At 34.4% G+C, this 21,361-nt stretch overlaps 1 protein-coding gene across 3 annotated transcripts in view; it reads left to right on the forward strand.

Moving 5' to 3' along the window:
* The window catches only part of ZCWPW2 (zinc finger CW-type and PWWP domain containing 2), a 106,135-nt gene that overhangs the window by 19,143 nt on the left and 65,631 nt on the right, over nt 1-21,361 (forward strand). For 2 of the 3 annotated variants that reach the window (XM_016149593.2, XM_016149592.2), the window contains exon 2: nt 18,953-19,306. In XM_016149593.2, coding sequence (XP_016005079.1) covers nt 18,953-19,306 — 354 coding nt within the window. Of the gene's footprint in view, nt 1-15,195; nt 18,464-18,952; nt 19,307-21,361 lie in introns of those variants that run through there. The other variant, XM_036219556.1, reaches the window with a different exon arrangement.

The raw sequence follows: 21,361 nt of genomic DNA on the forward strand, positions 1-21,361 counted from the left end.
AGGAAGTAATTAAATTTAAATAAGGTCATAAAATGGGGCCCTGATCTGATAGGATTAGTGTCCTTATAAGACACCAGAAAGCCCTCTTCCCCCTCTTTTTCTTGGAGCAATCACTGAGGAAAGGCCATGTGAGGGGCGACATAGTTAGAAGCTGGCCATCTATAGGCCAAAAAGAGAGCTCTCATCAGAAACCTGTTTGGCTAGAAGCTTGATCTTGGACTTCCAGCTTCCAAAACTTTGCAAAAATAAATTTGTTTCCAATTATTTAAGCCAGTTAATTTATTTTTTACTTTATTTTTATGACAGCCAAGCAGACTAATACATAGATTCACTCTGTTGGTTCTTTGTTTATATGTTTGTTTGTTTGTTTTTACTTGCTTGTTTTCTAGTTTGTTCATTTCTCTTATACATAATTTTTAAAGTTTGGTGTGCATTTTGTGAAAAATCCTTACCTCAGTCTTAGAATTCATTACTTTTGTTTTTGACCATTTTGATTTTTTTAAATTTCAGTGGTCAAATTTTAAATTTCCATGATACTCTGTTGATTCTTTTTTAAAAATGAATATTCTTTTTCATCTTTCTGAGATTAGTAGATATTCTAAAATGCTGCCTGTTTATTAAGCCTATAGTTTATAGGTTATACATTCTTCCTTTTGTTGGATTTGTTTCCTCTCTTTCATTATTAACTTTTCTTTTTTATTGGATTGAGTGCTGAACTATGTATTTGAGATTGTTTATGAATTCCGTTTAGTTTAGCTTTTTTCCAAATGTCGAAGGAGAAGTGTGGAAACAAAACACTTGGCTGGGGCGAGCCAGTGGCTTCTTCTGGGTAGTGAGAACTCTCCATTCTCCTTGGGTGTTGCTAGCCTCTTGAAGCTCCTGTTCTTTGCCCCAGCATCAGCTATCTCTGCTTTACCTGATGACAACATCTCTATTGTTTACTTCTGACCCCAAATTGGATTACCTATATGCTCTACTCTAATATTTTAATCCCTCACTCTCTTGGTTGTTCCAGACCCTTCCTCTATTTATTTTCTGACACATGTACGCTTAGCACACCCTTGGACCAACTCTTGTCTTTGTAGGAGTTTTCTTCTGTGTATGTTTTAGACTGTGGCTTCCTTCTCTTTGTTCCCATCTATCTTCTTTCATGGAAGAATTCCTCATAATTTCTGAGACTGAGGGTAATTGCTTTTTTTTTTAAAAATTATTATGTCTTTTAGAATATATGACTTACTCTTCTGTAATTTCTTTGCATTTGGGGTGAAATGAGAAGGCTCTGCATGTGTTCAGTCTTCAATCTTGAACCAGTCACCAAGATAGCTGACATGTAAAAAAATTGTTTATGTAATTTCTGACTTATAGAAGTTTCAGGAGAAATTCCCAGTTATGCTACACCTATATTTCCCAAATCTTAACATTTTGTTATATTTTGCTTTGTCTCTTTTTATGTATGTATATGTATGCACATTGTACATATATACTGAAGCATTTACGAGTAAGTTGTAGTGATATCACTGAAAATGACAGAATAGGGAACTCCAAAAAAAAAAAAATCTATCCCTCCACTAAAGCAATGATTAAACTGAGAAAAACTGTTAGAATTAACCTTTTTTGGGACTCTGGAATCTACTTGACAACACTCTAAACAATTCTTAAAGAAAGAAGCTGCTAAATTTCAGTAAGTAATTTAAAGCAATCTATGTGATATTTTTACTTACCCACTTTATTAGGGTTTTCTTGAGAAATAGAACCAAGATTGTCTGTCTATCTGTCTGTCTGTCTGTCTATCTATCTATCTATCAAGACGTTTATTTTAAAGAATTGACCAACGTGATTGTGGAGGCTTAATGAGTCCAAAATCTGATGGACTAGGCCGACAGGCTAGTGACTCTGGGAAGAGTTGCATTTCAAGTCAAAAGGCAGTCAGCTGGAAAAATTTCTTCTTGCTTGGATGAGGTCAATCTTTCTTCTGTTGAGGCCTTCAACTGATTAGATCAGGCCCACCCAGATTACGAAGAGTAATCTGCTTTACTCAAAGCCCATTGATTTAAATTTCACTATTTTGATGTTTTAAATTTTAGTGGTCAAATTTTAAATGTCTGAATTTTAAAAACACCTTTACAGATACATTGAGAATAATGTTTGAACAAAAATCTAGGCACCCTGGCGCAGCCAGGTGGACACATAAAATTAATCATCACACCCACTTACTATCCTCCATTCCCCAGCTCACAGGTAACCATGAAGATGGCAGCTCACATTCCTGGTGCAAATTGCTGGTGCCAGAGGGGTTGACCAAATAGAGCAAAAAATACAATCTTTACAAAGATTAAGTTGCAGACATGCCCCCTCTCTACAACTTGATACTTTAGTGTGTATTTCCAAAAATGAAGAATTTCTATTATTGTTACTATAACGTAGTTGTCAAAATCAGCGACTTAACTGATACTAATAACTTACTATCTTAAGAGTAAGATATGCACATAGGTGTTAAATTACACACAATTAAACTAACAGTATTTGATGAAATGCTATTACCATGTGGGTACATTTTAAAGACCCTTGTTACATATTGCAGAATTTCCACCAATTTACACTTATGTCAGTTGTGTATGAGAATGCCACATAGTTCTCTACTACTTTAAAATTGTAGATATTGTAAGGTAAATGTGTGACATGCTGAGAGAAGTTTTAAAAGCAAGCCTTTATTGGGAGAGGGCTCCCAGGTGAGGTTCACTGGTCCAGAAGAGAGGGGCCAGAGAAGTCTCACCCTGGGACAGGAGGGCATAGTTTTTATAGGGTTATGTGGGGGTAGGGTATAGAATGGGGAGTGTCAATTGAGCATCTGGGTTGCCGGAGTGGCTCTAGGATTTTAAGGTGGGCCCTTATCAGTTGCGTGACTGGATTCCAATGTCAGGCTGGGAGGTCTGCATTCCCATATCAGGCTGGGAAGTCTCCAGGTAGGCTGGCCCTCCCCCGCTGACCTAACAGATATATTTTTTAAACTTTTTCTGGAATAATATGCAACTTCTTCAGATTCATCCCAGTGGAACCCCTATCTCTTTTTGCTATACAGACCTCACCTCACTTCTCTCTACTTTGTTTTTTCTTTTTCTCCATGGAATCTTCCTAAGAACAATGATTTAAAAATTCCCACTCCGGGAGTACCTTTCAAACTTGACTGTCCCTAGTACAAAATCATTTTTATTCTTACTCTGTCCTCTGTTGTATTTACTTAGTTTTTTTTTTTTAAATTATCTTTACAATCTCTCTGAAATAATCATTTTGCAGATACAATTAAAAGAGGTTAAATGACTTTCCCAAAGTTATATAAACAATCATTGGAAGATTCTGTGATCCTCTTAGACTTTCTGATTTCAGAGCTTATAACATCACATTAGGCTTGTTAGATGGGAAGGTCAGTGAAAAAGTCTATTAACGCTTGCCAAAAGGAATTTTTATCTGCTATCTTTAATTGTCTTGAAGATTTAGATAAAACATCTTTTATGAGAGCTGTTGGAAGATAACAGACTGAAGGCTCTAGATGGGGATTGAGGGCGATGAAGAGTGCTGGTTGTTAATGACTGAGAAATACACCTTTTAGAATAATATGATTGCCTAATTAAGAAAGATTGCATATGAGCTAAAGACAGAATAAACACTGAAAATCAGAAAGTTTAGCAAGCCTTCAAAGCTGACAAGATTGAATAACACAGTGATGAAAGAGTGGCTGGTGAAATTTGGACTGATACATTGCTAAAAAGGAAGGTAGAGGAGCTGATGATAATCCAGCAGGGAGAGTAGAGGATTTTTGAGGAAGAATGGCCAGAATAGATAAACCATAAAACATTAACGCAGGATCACTTTTTAGAGATCATCTAACCCTACTCTCCTTACTTTACAGATAACAGCACTAAGGCCCTTTCAAGATTACACAGATAGAAAGTTGCATAACCAAAATTAGAAACTACATTTTTTATTCTAACTCCTGATCTTTTTCTACTGTCTCTTGAAATATGAAATTTCAATCCATAATATTAAAATTAACTTATTAATCACTTCAAATTCTATTTGAAAATAGGCAGGTTCAGTATTACAGAATGTATAATCATTGGTTACAAGTCAGATATTATCTAGAAAATAGAAGTGATGAAAATTGAAATCATAATGCTGAAATGCCCTAATTCTATTAACTTTTCTCAAACCTAGAAGAGCTGCATCATCTTGGGTAGCCTGTGGTTAAAATAGATACACTTCCCATAATAACAATATTTGAGAACAGAATAATAATGAGTTTTCTTTTTGTCTGGAGGAACAATCATTTTTATCATCCACATACAAACAATAAAGACCATTTCTATTATAAGCAGCCATTTATCTTCATTCCTCTTCTGTATGTATTTATTCACACTGTCTTATAAAATTCTAATAGTGTTCAGAACTCCTTGGATATGTTGTAATTTTACCATCTAGGATACATCAGTCACAAAATACATATACATTGTAATAAAAATTAATGCTTCACAAGAATTCAGTATTGGCCATTCACTATCTTAAAGGCCTTTGTTCTGTTGAACAATGAAACTGTGTAATATTTCAATTCAAGAAGAATTTATCTTATTTTCTATTTTTTTTCAGACTCTGCTATAACATTTTAAAATAACATGAAATCTTTGGAGAATTTAATGGAATTTTCTTATTTTCTTTCCTTTAGCTTATGAATTTCACATTAATGCTACAAATACCTATAATGATTATGCCACATTAAGTTGTTTATAACTGTTTAGTGGCGTTCTACAGACCTTGGTGGTTTCTTTAATAAATTCAATTTAACCAGTATTGTATTGTTACAAATAAAAAAGTCACTCACTAATCCCTTTCCCATCTGTTAGATTATTTAGCCAAGTCCAGATGCTTCACAGAAATGTAGGAAAAATTGAGCAACATTAGTGAAGTGATGTGAAAAATGTCTGCATGTAAAGCCCTTTTAAGGCATTTTGGGATCAACACACAGAGAACAGGGTTTCCATCATCAACTTATTTATTACTGAGTAGAAAAATAAATGTGTCTGCCTTCCGTGAGCTTATAGTCTAGCAGTAGGGAATAGGCAGTACATATCACTATAATATGAAGCAGAGTGTTACAAATGCCAGACATTAAGGGGATGTGAAAGTCAAGCATGAGAAATTGCAGCTAGTTGGAGATATCCAGTAAGACTTCCTGAAAGAGATGGTATTTGAGGTGGGCCTTGAAAGCAGGCAACTTACAGATTATGATAGAGGAAGGAAAATAGCAAAGATATAGAGACACACATTGAATATAGGTGGGAAATATCAAATAATGTAAGTTCATGCAATTTGAAAACAAATAGAAGAAAGTAATGCTAGCAGCCATTTAATGGGCTCCTACTAGGTGCTGTGCTTTTTGTTTCGTACCCTACACACCTTATTTTATTGGACTTTCAGAACACTATGAGGTAGGTGCTAGTATTATTCCCACTTTCTGTATGAAAAGAAATGAAATGATTTACCCAAGGTCACATAGCTATTAAGTAGATGTTCTTAATCTAGTTCTGACTAGTAAATAAAACCCATACTGTAGAGTTATATTGTGGAGATTTCAAATACAGAAATGGGGACCTTATTTCCAATTATATTAGCAATGGGAAAAACATGTTTTTGTTTTTGTTTTTGGCAGGAAGACCAATTATCAAGAGTTTATGACTAACCTGTTATCAGTGAGTTGAAAGAATTAATGTGGGGAAAGAGAAAAAGTAGACTGACTGGTTAGTAGTCTGTTATGAGCATTCTAATTGAACTAATAAGAAACTGAGCTGGGTTTGTAACAGTAGACTTGAAAAGTGTGAGAACACACACATAGAAACCTTGTTAATTTTTTAAGTTTTAACAAAATAACTATTTAAATGAAGACGTGAGGAAGTAGGCAGTTTCAAAGTTGACATTGGGCGAAATTTGAGCCTAGGTAATAGTAATGGAGAAGAGAAACTGTTTTGAAGAAAAATCAAACTGAGTTTGGCCCAAATTCAGGTCTTGAGGAACATGCAGGTGATAGTGTCAAAATTATTGAGACTGTCCATGTGCAGGAAAGACTTGAGATGGAGGTTAGGAAGCTTGAGATGGGAATTTGGCTGCTATTTGTATGGGAGAGAGTGTCAAAACTATTTGAGTGAAATCTGTAAGGAAGAAAGAAAGAAGGAAGTTTGAAGACGGACCCTTTGGAAAGGCCTACATTTAGAGACTGGAGGGAGAAAGAGAAACTAGGAAAGGATTCAGTAGTAGTTAGAGGTTTAAGAATAAATCTTCGTACTAGATGATTAGATCTTTGGACTCCTTTAAATGGAACCTTTGGTAAAAGCCAGATAGATGGTCAGGCATTTAAGAGTGAATGGATGCTTAGGATTTCTGGCAGCCAGTTTATAGTCTTTCTATTGTGAGACTCTAGACCTTTAGAGGAACAGAACCATACTTTAAATTGCCTATCTAGCAGACTCATAGGAATCTTAAACTCAAAAACAAAAAGAACACATTATTCCTATTGCCCAAACCTCAAATTTGCACCATATTTTTGTCCTCTATTTGGTTATTAACTCCATTGTTCACTCATTTGCTCGAAATGGAAATCTTAGATTTGTCTGACACCATCTTTCCTCCCTTGTCACTGGGAACCATCTTCTCCCTTTTAAAGCCAGCATATATTTGATTGATTATTGCTATAGACCAAATGTTTGTGTCCCCTCCCACAAAATATGATGCTATAGGAGGTGGAACCTTTGGGAAGTGACTATGTCACAAGGGCAGAACCCTCATGAATAGAATTAAAGATCCCTTATAAGAGAGATCTCAGAGAGATGCTTTGCCCCTTCTACCAAATGTGGTTACCACAAAAAGGCTGTTGTCAATGAACCAGGAAGCGGGCTCTCACCAGTCACCAAATCTGCTCTTGCCTCGATCTTGGACTTCCTAGCTTCCATGCCTGTGAGAAATAAATTTCTGTTGTTTTTAAGTCACCCAGTTATAGCAGCCCAAATAGACTAAGTGACAAATTAGTACTGAGAAATGGCAGTGTTGCTGTAATAAATACCTAAAAACGTAGAAGCAGTTTTGGAACTGGGTAATGAGTAGAGGCTGGAAGAGTTTGGAGGTGCATGCTAGAAAAAGCCTACAATATCATTAATGGACCATAAAGGGTGATTCTGGTAAGGGACCAGAAAAAATAATACCTCTAGAGAAAGCTCCACTCTTCTTAGAGAATGCCTGAGCGATTTTGAACATAATGTTGGTAGAAATATGGATGATAAAGGCCATTTGATGAGGTCTCAAATGGAAATGAACACGTTATTGGACAATAGAGGAAAGGTGATCCTTGTTATAAGTGATGAAGAATGTGGCTGACTTGTGTTTGTGTTTAGTATTTTCATGGAAGGTAGAGCTTGTGAGCAGTGTAACGATATTTAGCTGAGGAAATGAATCTAAGCAGAGGGTTTGAGAGTACAGCTTAGCTTCTCTTGACTGCTTATAGCGAGAAGATAGAAAAGACTGAAATATGGACTTGTTCATCAGAAAAGAAGCAGAACTTAAAAGATTTGGAATTTTTTAGCCTATTCCTATTAAAAAGAATGAGGGAACTGGTTTGAGAGAAAACATGAAACGTGTGGTCTAACAACCATCCCATAACGAGATTAGTCATCCATCTATACTAAAGTTAGGCACCATTGTTCAAGACACTGGAAGATGTTTAAGAGATCATCAGGGCTGCTATGCCCATTATAAGCCCAGAGTGCGAAGTCCTGGATTTCAAATGAGGGGCCACAGGCACTTGTGGTACCTTGACATATGCTATCCTGCCTTGCCTCCAGGCTTCTACTCTCTGCATTAATGTGGAGCATCTTGATTGCTCCAGATGAGGCTCAAGCAGGTTCCTGTGGTACATGCCACAGGAATCTCCCCTCTAGAAGGCACAGGCTGCAGACCGCTGCCGTCCATGTGGTGCTGTCTCTGCCAGGACACAGAATGCACGAGCCATAAGAGCACGACTACTTCCATCTAGTCATACAACACAAGCAGAGCCACCGAGGAGGGTTCTCACTAGTGGAGCTCTGGAGTTGGGGCTGCCCTCATGATCCCAGGCCAGCAGAGCCAGCTAGAGGTGATTCCAGCTCAGGTGAACTGCAGGCACATGCTTAACTCCTGAGAGCTGCAGTGTGGGCTGTGCCAAACAAAGTCATTGGGGTGGGCTGCTGGCTGCTCAAAGCTATGAGGTCAAGGCCACCTATAACTTTTGGGGCCCAACCCCTACTTGGCAAAACTTTGGGAGTGGGACCCTTACCTCAGTGGGTCTGGAAGGCAGGACTACAGCCCCACTGTATTTGGCAGATTATAGAGCCAAAGAAGATTATTCTCCAGCCTTAGGATTTTAGTCTTGCTTGGGATCTGTCACTCCTTCCTTTCCTATTTCTTCCTTCAGAAAGGGAATCTTTAATCCTATGCCTGTCCCACCAGTGTATTTTGGAAACACTTAACATGTTTGATTTAAGGGATTCACAACTAGAGATGAATTTGTCTCAGGATGGGTCCTACCTTAGGTCTCATCCATATCTGATTTAGACAATATTTATTTATTTAGCAATCTATTTATTATAAGAGTGAATTTTTTATTTTTTAAATTACAGTTGACATACTACATTATATTTCAGATACAATACAGTGATTAGACGTTTATATAACTTGCAAAGTGATCATCCCAGTTGTTACCACAGACTCAAAAAGTCCACTTGCCTGCATGCATCCAAGCCAAATAAGACATGAAAGGAGATTGTAATAAAGAAAATAAAATTTTATTTAAAGAATTGGCTCCAAGCCCAGAGACAAAGGTGCGCTACTGCTCTCAAAAACCTGGTTCCCCTATGGCCTGTAGTGGCTAGATTATCTAAGGGAAAAATCATTAATTATGGTTACTATGAGAGTCGGGGTTGTTGGGTCTTGATTTGTTATTCATTCAGCCACTCTATGTCTTTTGATTGGAATATTTACTTTATTTACATTTAAAGTAATTATTGACGTAGTTATTGCCATTTTTTCATATTTTTTATCTTTTTTTTCTTCTTTTTAAAGAATTTCCTTTAACATTTCTTGCAATATTGGTTTGGTGGTAATGAATTTCGTTAGTTTTTTGTCGTCTTGGATAGATAACATTTAGATGAGACTTTGGCCTTTATATTTGTAAGTTGATGTTGGAAGGACTTAGACTTTTAGGGGTTGTTGAGATGGAATAAATGTATTTTTTTTTTTATGTGAGTCATGAATCTTTTGAGGGGAGGCAAGGATAGAATGCTTTAGACTAAATATTTATATTTCTCCAAATTCATTTTAAAACCTAACTCTTAATGTGATGGTCTTAGGAGTCGGGGCTTGTGGGAAGTGATTAAGTCATAAGGACAGAGCCTTCAGGATGGATTAGTACCCTTATAAAAGAGACTCCAGAGAGATTGTACTCCTATTATCCTCAGATAAGGAACCAGAGATTTAGAATAGTTAACTAATTTACCTAGTAAAAAGTGGTAGAATTGACTGAAAATCGAGTGTCTGTAACCATTTGTAAATATTGCTTTGAATGAATAAATAAACTAATGTATAGCCTGAATTTATGGCTGTATAATTTTGAAAAGTCATTCTATGTTTTCCATTTTCCAAAATTTAATTTTTGAATTTTCTCTGAATTCTGTAGTTCAATATGTTAGCTAAGTTATGGAAAAAAACAACAACAAAAAAAAAACAAGTCAAGTAAAGCAAGTGTTGTATTTACCATAGCTTTGCATTTATCAGCATGGTGTCTTATATATTGAAGTGTGGACTACTTAGGCATGATTTTATAGGACCCCTTCAAAGACTCTAGCACTCTCCTCTTCACTTGCATCTTCTTTATGTGGCAGTAATTTTGAAAAACAGCAAAGTAAGAGGGAAAGCAATAGAAATAATGAGACTAGTTTGAAAAGAAGTATTTTATAATCTGTATTATAAATTCTATTAGACTGGATAAATTGTGTAAAATCTAAAATACCAAGAGGTTTAAGTTAGATGCAATTGAAAATGAGTATCACTATTTAAGTAATAATGACATTTTCTTAGTGTTAATTTATCTTATCAGTATTATCCACTGTGAAAGCCAATTTCCTAAGAAAATCAGAAAACTTTATCTACCATTTAAAAGTAATCTTTTAATCCCCTTAACATTTATAATAGGCTATCATAATGGATTTTCCTAAGCTTTCCATTGATGTGGTTCCATAAACTTAGAGTGCTTTCTCCTTTATAGCGGTCTAATGGTTGTGAGATGGACAAAATACTAGGCAGTTGAGTGGCAGACAGTAATCATTTTCTGCTTTTTAAAATATATATTACACTTTAATTATTTGCATTATTAGTATTCTCTTCAGTATGCTGTTTCTTTGTAGAAATATTTTAAAGTCCCTTCATTTTATGAGGAACAGTTTAATGTGTATAATATAATCTATAAACCTGTTTAACTAAACATAACTCCAATACACTTTAATTTGGTAAAATAATATAGTAAAGGTAAGGGATAACTGATGAGCACCTCTGTAAAACCCTGAGTTGTAGTACCTCCTATCTTTCCAGCAGGAGGCCTCACATCCCATTTAGGACATACGATCTGCTTATATATGATCTGAGTGAGGATTCTAGTATCAACTTGATAATAAATATTAATAAGGTCTATTTTTCTTATTAAATAAAAGTAAATATAAATAGAATATCCTTAAATGAACTTGTAATGAATACTACTGTTTCTGTTTATTTGTTCACACAGACTACCTGTCTTAGACTTAGAGTCTTTGGCATCTGTCTTTACATTTGATTTTTAGGTTGGTAGACCTTAATTCAGCAGCCAGGGTCATGTCCATCTCCTACTGCTTTGTTCACAGCTCATTGTGGAGATGTGTGTAGGATGGATGTTAGTGTCCTGGAATATAAATAGCTAGAAGAAATCCTTGACAAAAATAACTTTAGTTTCTTTTATTTTTAATGTCCATATTTATGCTTCAAAATTATCAAAGTCACAAGATAAAGATGTCTGCTGTTACTACTACTGTTTACTATTTTTCTGGAGTTAATGTAAAAATAAAGAAAAAATACAAAATTTGGCAGCAAGATGGTGGAGTAGGAGGCTCTATTCTTTCCTTAATCCCACAGATGCCCTGAATAAATAGTTACATGCAAATCAATTCCTTTGAAGAGAAATACAAAAACAGTTGAGTGACTCCTACACTTTGGGTGACTGAGAAAATACCCACATTGAACTGAGTAGAAAAAGCTGAGATACACGCATGACAGCTCTTGGTGTAGGACCTTATCATTGGAAGAAACCCCCAACTGCCAGCTTCTCCCTGAGAAGCAAAAGGTTGAGATCACACATATAGCTCCCTAACTTTTATGGCTACTACCCAAGGGTCTGGCTCCAAAATTGCTTAGCTTGGACAGCCAATGGAGCTCAGCATTTGTGAGGATTCCAGGACAATATTATACAAAGAGTTGGTTTTAAACAGAAGTCTGAGCACTTACACTGTCTGTAGCCCTGGATTCAACACAGAGGGAACAGGCAAAAACACAAGGATGCCAGTTTTCCCTGGAAGAGGTTGTACTGCATACTTTTCTAGCTGCTGTCCAAGGGTCAGGCATCTAATCATCCTGCTTCTGGAAGTTGCCTGGGCTCCTCCAGTAGCTTGAAAGGGCTTATGGACACTTCCCTCACCTTTTCTACCCTCACTTACTCCAATGATTAAAGCAGGTATCCAGCTTCTCCCTGGAAGGAGTTTGCCCACACATCTAGCACTCCAGCTTTTATGGCTGCCACTCGAGAGACTGGCTCTCAAAACACCTACCTCAAACCACCAGAAGGGCTTGGCATTTGCAAGTTCCCCTTCACCACAGAATACAAATAGGTGCTTTTAAACTCATGTGTGAGTACTTCTCACTGCTACTCCTGGTCCCCAGCCTTAACACAAAGGGAGCAGGCAAAACCACAAGGCTCCCAGTTTCCACTTGCTGCCCAAGTGTTGGGCTTTAGTTAGCCCGAATCTGGGACCTGGTAGGTCACGTAATTTGTAGTCTCATGGGACCCTAAAAATCATGGCATGTGGGAACTTCCCATGTTTTCTACCCCTGGCTTGCTTCAGTGATAAAACTAATGGAGATAAGTGATTTACTTGTCAGACAAGATGCTTACTGAGGTCAAGAGAGCAATGCATGAACTAAGTGAGAATTTCAACAAAGAGAAAAAATATAAGAAAGTCTACAAAGAAATTATAGAGCTGCAGAATACAAGTGAACTGAAAAGCTCAATAGAAGGGTTCAACAACAGACAAGATCAAACAGAAGGAAAGATCAATGAACTTTAAAACAGGTCAGTGGAAATCAACCAGAGGAACAAAAAGAAAAAAAAATGAACGCAGCTTAAAGGACTTATGGGACACCATTAAGTGGATGAATAAACTCATTACAAGAGTTCCAGAAGAAGAGAAAAAGGCATAGAAAAATTATTCAACGAAATAATTGCTGAAAACTTTTAAAACCTGAGATAGAAATAGACATCTAGATCTAGAAAGCCTAAATAGCACCAAAAGAGATAACCCAAAGAGATCCACATTAGGACACATTAGAATCAAATTGTCAAAAGTTCAAGACAAGAGAATTGAAAGGAGTAAGAGAATAGCAACTTGTTAAATACAAGAGAACCCCCATAAGACTTTAAGCCAGTTTTTTAGCAGAAGCCTCATAGGCCAGAGGGAGCAGGATGTTATTAGTTCTGAAAGAAAAAACTGTCAGCCGAGAATATTTTGCCAGGCAAAGTTGTCCTTCAGAATTAAAGGAGAGGTAAAGCTATTCCCACACAAACAAGAACTAAAGGAATTATCACCAGTAGACTTGGCTTATAAGAAATGCTAAAAGAAGTTCTTCAAGCTGAAATTAAAGAATGCTGATTAGTAATATGAAAACATAAAAGTATAAAACTGGTAAAGGTAAATAAAAGTCAAATTTAGAATAATATGTAATGGTGGTGTATAAATCACATATAATTCTAGTATAAATGTTAAAATGACTGTAGCTACAAAAAATTTGTAATGGATACACAGTATAAAAATATGTAAGTTGTGAGATCTGAAACCTAAAACGGGAGGGGGCAGAGAGTAAACATGTATGCTGTTGAAGTTGAGTTATCAGCTAAAATGGACTGCTATAACTATAGAATGTTTTATGTGTGCCTCATGGTAACTACAAAGCAAAATCTTATAGTAGATATACAAAAGATAATAAGAAAGGAATCAAAGCAGAAAATCATCAAATCTCAGAAGATGAGAGCAAGAGAGGAAGGAAGGAACAAAGAGCCTACAAAACACCCAGAAAAGAATTTTAAAAGGGCAATAGTAAGACTTTATCAGAAATTACTTTAAATGTTAATGGACTGATTCTACAACTATAGACCAAAAGTGAAGAGATGGAAAAGGATATTCCATACGAGTGGAAACAAAGAGCAGGTGTTGCTATTCTCATATCAGACAAAATAGACTTTAAGTCAAAACCTGAAAAAAAAGGTGAAAGTTATTATATAATGATAGTCAATTTATCAGGAGGAATTAATATCTATACATTCAATATTAGAGCATCTAAACACATAAAGCAAATATTAACAGGTCAGAAAGAAAACAGACAGTAACACAATAATGGGAATTTCAAAACCACTTTCAAAAATAGATAAATTATTCATAGAAAATCAGTAAGAAAACATTGGACTTAAACTACACTTTAGATGAAAAGAATCTAACAGACACATACAGAACATTCTATCCAAAAGCAGCAAAATACATATTCTTCTCAAGTGTACATGCAGCATTTTCCAAGGTAGATCATATGAAAACCAGCCTTAACGAATATAAGTAGATTGACATCAAGTGTCTCTATTGACCACAATGGTATGAAACCAGAAATCTATAGGAGAAAAACTGGAAATTTTACAACTATGTGGAAATTAAACAACCAGCTTCTGACCAACCAGTAGTCAAAGAAGAAATCAAAAGAGAAATAAAAGATACCTTGAGACAAATGAAAATGGAAACACAACATACTAAAATTATGAGAGTTTTACAAAATCAGTTCTAAGAGGGAAGTTTATAACAACAATTGTCTAAATTAAGAAAAAAGATCTCAAACAACCTAATATTATATCAGAAGGCACTAGGAAAAGAACTACTAAGCCTAAATTTAGTAGGCAGATGAAATAACAAAGATCAGAGCAGAAATAAATGAGAGACTAAAACGATCAATGAAACTAAGAGTTGGTTTTTGAAAAGAAACAAAATTGGCAAACCTTTGTCTAGATTAAAAGGAAAAAAAGAAAAAAAATACTCAAATATATAAAATCAGAAATGAAACAGGAGATATTATGACTGATGCCACAGAGATACAAAGGATCGTGAGATTACTATGAACGATATATGCCAAAAAATTAGATAACTTAAAAGAATGGAAAATGCCTAGAAACCTACATTCTACCAAGTCTGAATCATGAAGAAATAGAAAATTCGAACAGACCAATAACAAGTAAGGTGATTGACTCAGTGGTAAAAAATTCTCCCAACAAATAAATGTCCAGGGCCAGCAGGCTTTACTGGTGAACTCTATCAAGCATTTAAAGATTTAGTGGCAATCTTTTTCAAATTGTTCAAAAAATGTGAAGGGTAGAGAACATTTACAAGTTAATGTTATGAGGACAGCCTTACCCTTATGACAGACGAGGATGTTACAATAAAATAATAAGCCATTATCTCTGTTGAACATATATGCAAACATCCTTAACACAATACTAGCAAACATAATTATATCAAATATGAAGAAGTAAAATTGTCTCTTTTTGCAGAATATATGATCTTATATCTAGAAAATGCTGAAGACTCCATCAAAAAATTGTTAAAACTAATAGTGAACTCAGTAAAGTTGTCGGCTACAAAATCAACAAACAAAATCAGCTGCATTTCTATACACTAACAAGGAACTATCCAAAAAGGAAATTAAGAAAATGATTCCATTTACAATTACATCAAAAAGAATAAAATGTTTAGGAATAAACTTAACCAAGGAGATGAAAGATCTGTATACTGAAAACTATGAAACATTGATGAAAGAAATTGAAGACAAAAGTAAATGGAAAGATATTCCATGTTTATGGATTGTAATAATTAATATTGTTAATTTATTCATACTGGCCAAAGCAATATACCGATTCAATGCAACCTCTATCCAAATTCCAATGACATTTCTTACAGAAATAGTAAAAAACAATCCTAAAATTTGTATGGAACCATAAAAGTCTCTGAATGCAATCTGGAGCAAGAACAAAGATGGAGGGATTAGACATCCTGATTTCAAACTATATTACAAAACCATGTTAATCAAAACAATATGATGTTGGCATAAAGATAGACATAGATCAATAGAACAGAATAGAGACCCCCAAAATAAACCCATATTCATATTATTGACTAATTTTCTCCAAAGGCACCAAGAATACACCATGGGAAAGGATAGTCTCTTCAATAAATGGGATTGGAAAACTGGATATCCACATGATAAAAAATGAATTGGACACTTATCTTATACTATATGCAAAAATCAACTCAAAATAGATTGAAGACTTAAGTGGAAGACCCAAAACTATAAACTACTAGAAGAAAACTTAGGGGAAAAGTTCCTTGAGATTGGTCTTGATAATAAATTTTGGATCGGACATAATTAGCATAGGCAGCAAAACCAGAAATAGATTAGTAAGACTACATTAAACCAAACCATTTCTCTATAGCAAAGGAAACAACCAAAAAAAGAAAAAAAAGAAAAAAGAAAAGGCAGCCAGCCGAATGAGAGAAAATATTTGTAAACTATATATCCGATAAGGAGTTAATATCCAAAAATGTAGTTGAAAAATGGGCAGAGGATCCAGACAGACATTTTTTCCCCCCAAAAAAGACATATATGGCCATCAGATATGTGAAAATATCCTCAACTGTTCATCAGAGAAGTACACATCAAAGCCACAATTAGATACCACCTTATACCTATTAGGATGACTGTTTAAAAAAGTTAAAAGATAGTAAATAATGGTGGGAATGTGGAGAAATGGAACCTTGTACACTCTTGATAGGAATGCAAAATGATACAGCTGCTATGAAAACCGGTATGGAGATTTCTAAAAAAATTTAGAAATCCCACTTCTGGATATATATCCAAGATAATTGAAATCAGGATCTTAAAGACATGTTAGCACTCTTATGTTCAAAAGCAGCACTATTCACATAGCCAAGATAAGGAAACGATCTAAGTGTATGCCAATGGATGAATGGTTAAAGAAAACATACAATAGAACATTATTCTGCCTTAAACAAGAAGGAAATATTGCAATATGCAACAACATGGGTGGACTTGGAGGACAATTGCTAAGAGAAATAAGCCAGGCACAGAAAGACAAATACTTCATGATTCCATTGATGTGTGGCATCTAAAATCATCAGATTTATAGAATCAGAGTGGAATGGTGGTTTCCAGGGGCTAGAGGAAGGGTGAAATTGGAAGTTACTAATTAGCAGGCATAAAGTTTTGAGTAAGCAAGATGAATAAGTTATAGAGACCTGCTGTACAAAATGTACTATAGTCAACAATAGTGTGTTATGCACTTAAAATTCGTTAAGAGCAAATATCTCATGTTAAACGTTTTTGCCACAGTAAAGTAAAATTAGTAAAAAAGGCTGAAAATAAATTAAGCAAGAAGAGAAAGATAAGATCAACAAAGAATATTCCGAAAAATTAGAGAGGGACAATAAGGCTTAGCTATTAATTCAACAGAATTCCAAAATAAAAGTGAAGAGACTCAAATTCTGGTTGTTTAAAAAGCTCTGACAAGATAATTGAAGAAAAAGGGGAGTGAAAGAGAGAAACATGAGAAATGTGAGTAGATACACTAGAATTCTTAAATATTGACGAAATTGAAAATTCCTCAAGCAAATTTTCTTAAAAAGGAGGATATTCTATACTTCTTTTTATGAGGCTATTTTAATCTTGATATCAAAACCATACAAAGACAAAAGGGGAAATGAAAGTAATAGATGAATCTCATCCATAAACATATATATAAACAAATCTTAAATAATAAACTAAATATAGCAATATATATTAAAGAAAAAAAATCTCCTGACACATGACCATGTAGAGTTTACCAAGAATGCAGGTATGGATTATAATTAATAAATACATTATTAAAAACTACCCAATTCAAAGATTTAAAGTAAAAAACCTTATGTTTACCTTAGTATATACAGAAAAGCATTTGATAAATTTCAACACCACTTCATGATTAACGATAAAATTCTCAGTAAACAACCTTTTGTAAATTTTTAATGGTCTCTGCAAAAGACGTACATATGTACTTGACTTTATAATCAAATAGTAGAAGCATTCTCTTTAAAATTATAAAAAGATGTTTAATATCATGGTTTCTGTTCAATATTATACCTGTCATAGCTTCATAGTAACAAAGATATAAGGATTAGAAATAAATAAAAAGAAATGAAGCTCTTCTACACACATACGCACAGACACACAGGAGGAAGTTACACTTAATGTAACCAAACAAAAAAAGAACAAATATGCTAGATTTAGTTCTTTCTGTTTGTAGATTTTTCTACACTTATAGTATTATAAACAGAGCACAGTGAATATCGTTGATCTTTGTATGTGTAGATTAGTCTTTTTAAAGTTTATTTCCTTTTGATGCATTCACATAAGTGGGATTGATAGGTCAAAAATTGTGAACTATAGCTATTGAAATATAGGCATTTTTTTCCTAAAGCAATTTCTAGTTATCCTGGAAAGTATATGATAAATTAGTGAATTTCTAAATATATAATTAACCCACAGGTTAAGAGCTTCTTTAAATGGTGCTTATATTTGAATAGTAGTGTTTTCCTACCTCAATATGGTATATCTAAGTCTTTTTATTAAAAATAGGTTTTATATTGTAACATAAGCTGCTAGTAATTAGTTTTATTTATATTTTGATTATATTAATTATTTTTTAGTATACACATAACTTGTTAAAGCTAGAATCAGGGGCTCAATCATACAATGCTAATGTTTTATGTTTTAAATTTTTCATAATAAAAATGCTCTGAGAAATGTTTTTTCAAGTTACATGAATTAATGGATAAAATGCAAAATTATATAAACATGATTTCTTTAATTTTTTAAAACAAATTTTAAATTTTCACATGGTGAAATATTTTGCTGTATTTTAGTTTCCTCATAATTAGAAAAAGAATGGGATCATCAAGTCATACTCTAAATCTGAATATATATACCCAGAGGCAGTATCAACTAGTGGGTAAGATCACAGATTTTGGAACCAATTTTTGGAACCTTCAAAAAATTACTTTCCTTCACTTCAGTTTTCTCTTTAAAAGTAGTCACACTAAAGTTGTTGGGAAGACCATATAAGGTGTGTACATAAGCACTTAGAATAATACCTGAATCATAGTCAGCATTCAAGAAGGTTTAGCTGTTATTACGGCAAAAGTATTGGATAGCTACCAGATGTAATAGATACTATAGTTAACCTCTACTCCTCTTCTACTCGATCATACTTTCCTTATTTTTAAATTTGGATTATTTTGTGCCCAGAGTGATTAATGCTTCTATTTTCTTCCTTTGTTTCTGGGTAGGTGTAAATATAATGTGTTCAACATGTATAGTCTTTATAGGATAGAGAGGAGGTGGGCAAAGAGAGTATCAGAGAGCTGTTTCTCTGATTTTGGTTTGAACTTTCTATACCTTTGAATCCTTATTTTTTAATATCCTCTTTTTTATTTTTCAGATTAAATGCATTTACGGAAAAAGAAAAATTGGATGGTAAGATAACAGTTGAATGTTGTAACACTGCAATGGCTTCCTCAGTGGAAAACAACATGTATGTAAACAAAGTATGGGTTCAATGTGAGAATGAAAGTTGTTTGAAATGGAGATTGTTGACAAATGAGGATGCAGTCAAAGTTGATCACAATGAACCATGGTATTGCTTCATGAACACTGATTCAAGATATAATAAGTGCTCTATTTCTGAAGAAGACTTTCCTGAAGAGTCTCAGCTTCATCAAAGCGGTTTTAAGATTGTCTATTCACAGCTACCTGTTGGAAGCCTTGTTTTGGTAAAATTACAGAATTGGCCAAGGTAAGTTTTTGTTGTTGTTTTATAATAAACTATTAAGGAATAGTCTTGCTAAGTTTGTGAATTTCCAAAACTTTGCAAAGAATCAACTTTTTCTCTATTGTTTGTCTAATACTTTATTTATTATTTTCTGATTTCATCATTATTCTTTCCCTGACTTTTTTGGGTTAATTCTCCTTCTTCTAGTTTTTTAAGTTGGAAATTAAGGTAACTGACTCAAATCTTTTTTCTTCCTGATATAGGTAGGCAATTAAAACTATAAAATTCTATTTAAGCACTGTTTTAGCTCTTCTCACAAATTTTAATCTGTTGTGTTTTATTACCATTTAGTTTGAAATAGGTAGTAATTTTCTTTGTGATTTCTTCTTTGAAATGAATTGTGCAAAGTATGTCTCTAAATTACCAAATATTTGGGGATTTTGAAATGTCATTGTTGTTGATTTCTAATTTAAATCTATTATAGTCAGTTTCATTGAATGGCCTATCTTGAAAAGAATGTGTATTCTGTAATTGTTGCCTAGAAACCTGTTATTTTTCTTTCTTTCTTTTTTTTTTTTTTTTCCTGTTGTCTAGCTCAGTGTTCCCCATTCTGGGTTGTTTTTTCCCAGGATGTAATGTGTACTTTCAATATACAGTTTTAAGTCTTCATTATTTCAATTAAGTTCTTTAAAATTATAAGCGATTCCTTTCATCTTTTCATATTTTAAAATTTAAATATTTTTCCCTTTCCATCTTTTATTTTTCTGAAGGTATTACCAATTGAGCTTATTGTCTTTTGTGTTAGCCTTTATTGAAAAATTTATTAATTCTTTATAGAGTTTTCTCACCTCTCTCTTCAAATATTCCTTTTCTCTAATGACTTATTTCTTTTAGTTTTTTTATTCTAATTTATTTTTTTCATGACTTATATTATTTTTTAAATTTCTGTTAACTCAGCTTGAAATCTCAAGTACAATTTTTATCTCTTGAAGGGTATGTGTCTCTCACATGCTTTCATTTTTTATAGGGATGTTAGCTATTTTTACTATAATAACTTTATAGTAGAATCTACTATGACCTTTTCTATGAAATGAGTACCTGTTCTTTGAAGAGAGAAAAGGAAGTCAGAATCGGTTTTTTAAAGTCTATTTTCTCTCTGTTGTTCATATTGGATCATTTCTATTATTCCATCTTTAAGTTTACTGATTCTTTGTCATATTCTGATGTTGAGACTATCCATTGAACTTTTTATTTTGGTTATTATATTTTCAGTTCTAAAATTCCAGTTGGTTTTCTTTATATCTTCTATTTATTTGCTATACTTTCTATTTCTTTTTTTTCACTTTGGATCTTATTTAAATCTGTTTTAGCAGGCTCCTTCTGCTACTGCATTGGAGGGATATGAAGGTGCATCTTTGTTCCTGCCAGGTGGGAGTAGAAGTCCCAATTCACCAATCAGTCCCTACTGATGTGTTGTGGAGGGAGGAGTGCCTTGCTACTGCTAGGCAGAGATAAGAGTTCAGGCTCCTCACTCACCCACCTGACTGGAAGCCCAGGTGACTTCCACTGATACCATGGGCGGAGGCCTTGTTAAAGCTAGAAGGGGTTTAAAAATTCCAGCCTCCCAGTTATCCTCTTCTGCTACCTCCTGAGCAGGGAGGGACGGGGCCCTTCCTTATACTGGTTGTGTTGAAGTCCAGGCTCACCTCTTGGCCGTGGTTGGTGGGGGTACAGATGGGGGGTGCATATTTATTCTTTGGTATTTGGTTGGGAGAAAGCAGTTATTGCTTAACAGTTTTCTGTTTTGCTAAGCTGCCTCTCTTAGGTTTTGCTAAGCTGCCGCTCTCCTGGTCCTTTGATTAGAAAGAACAGACTTCATATGGACCTTTATTTTGTTTACAGCCATTGGTGTTTCTGGGTTGCTGGTTTTTAGCACCTAGTCTAGGTAATATGAGGCATAAAGAAAGCTCAGGGAACTCACTACTATGCCATTCATTCTTCCGGTCCCAAAGGCCCTGTCTGGTTTAGCTTCTTCTCTTTACCTTTTAGAATCTACTAGCTTATGTTTATTTGACATAT

Source organism: Rousettus aegyptiacus, unplaced genomic scaffold (genome assembly GCF_014176215.1).
Source record: "Rousettus aegyptiacus isolate mRouAeg1 unplaced genomic scaffold, mRouAeg1.p scaffold_m13_p_4, whole genome shotgun sequence".
NCBI lineage: Eukaryota > Metazoa > Chordata > Mammalia > Chiroptera > Pteropodidae > Rousettus > Rousettus aegyptiacus.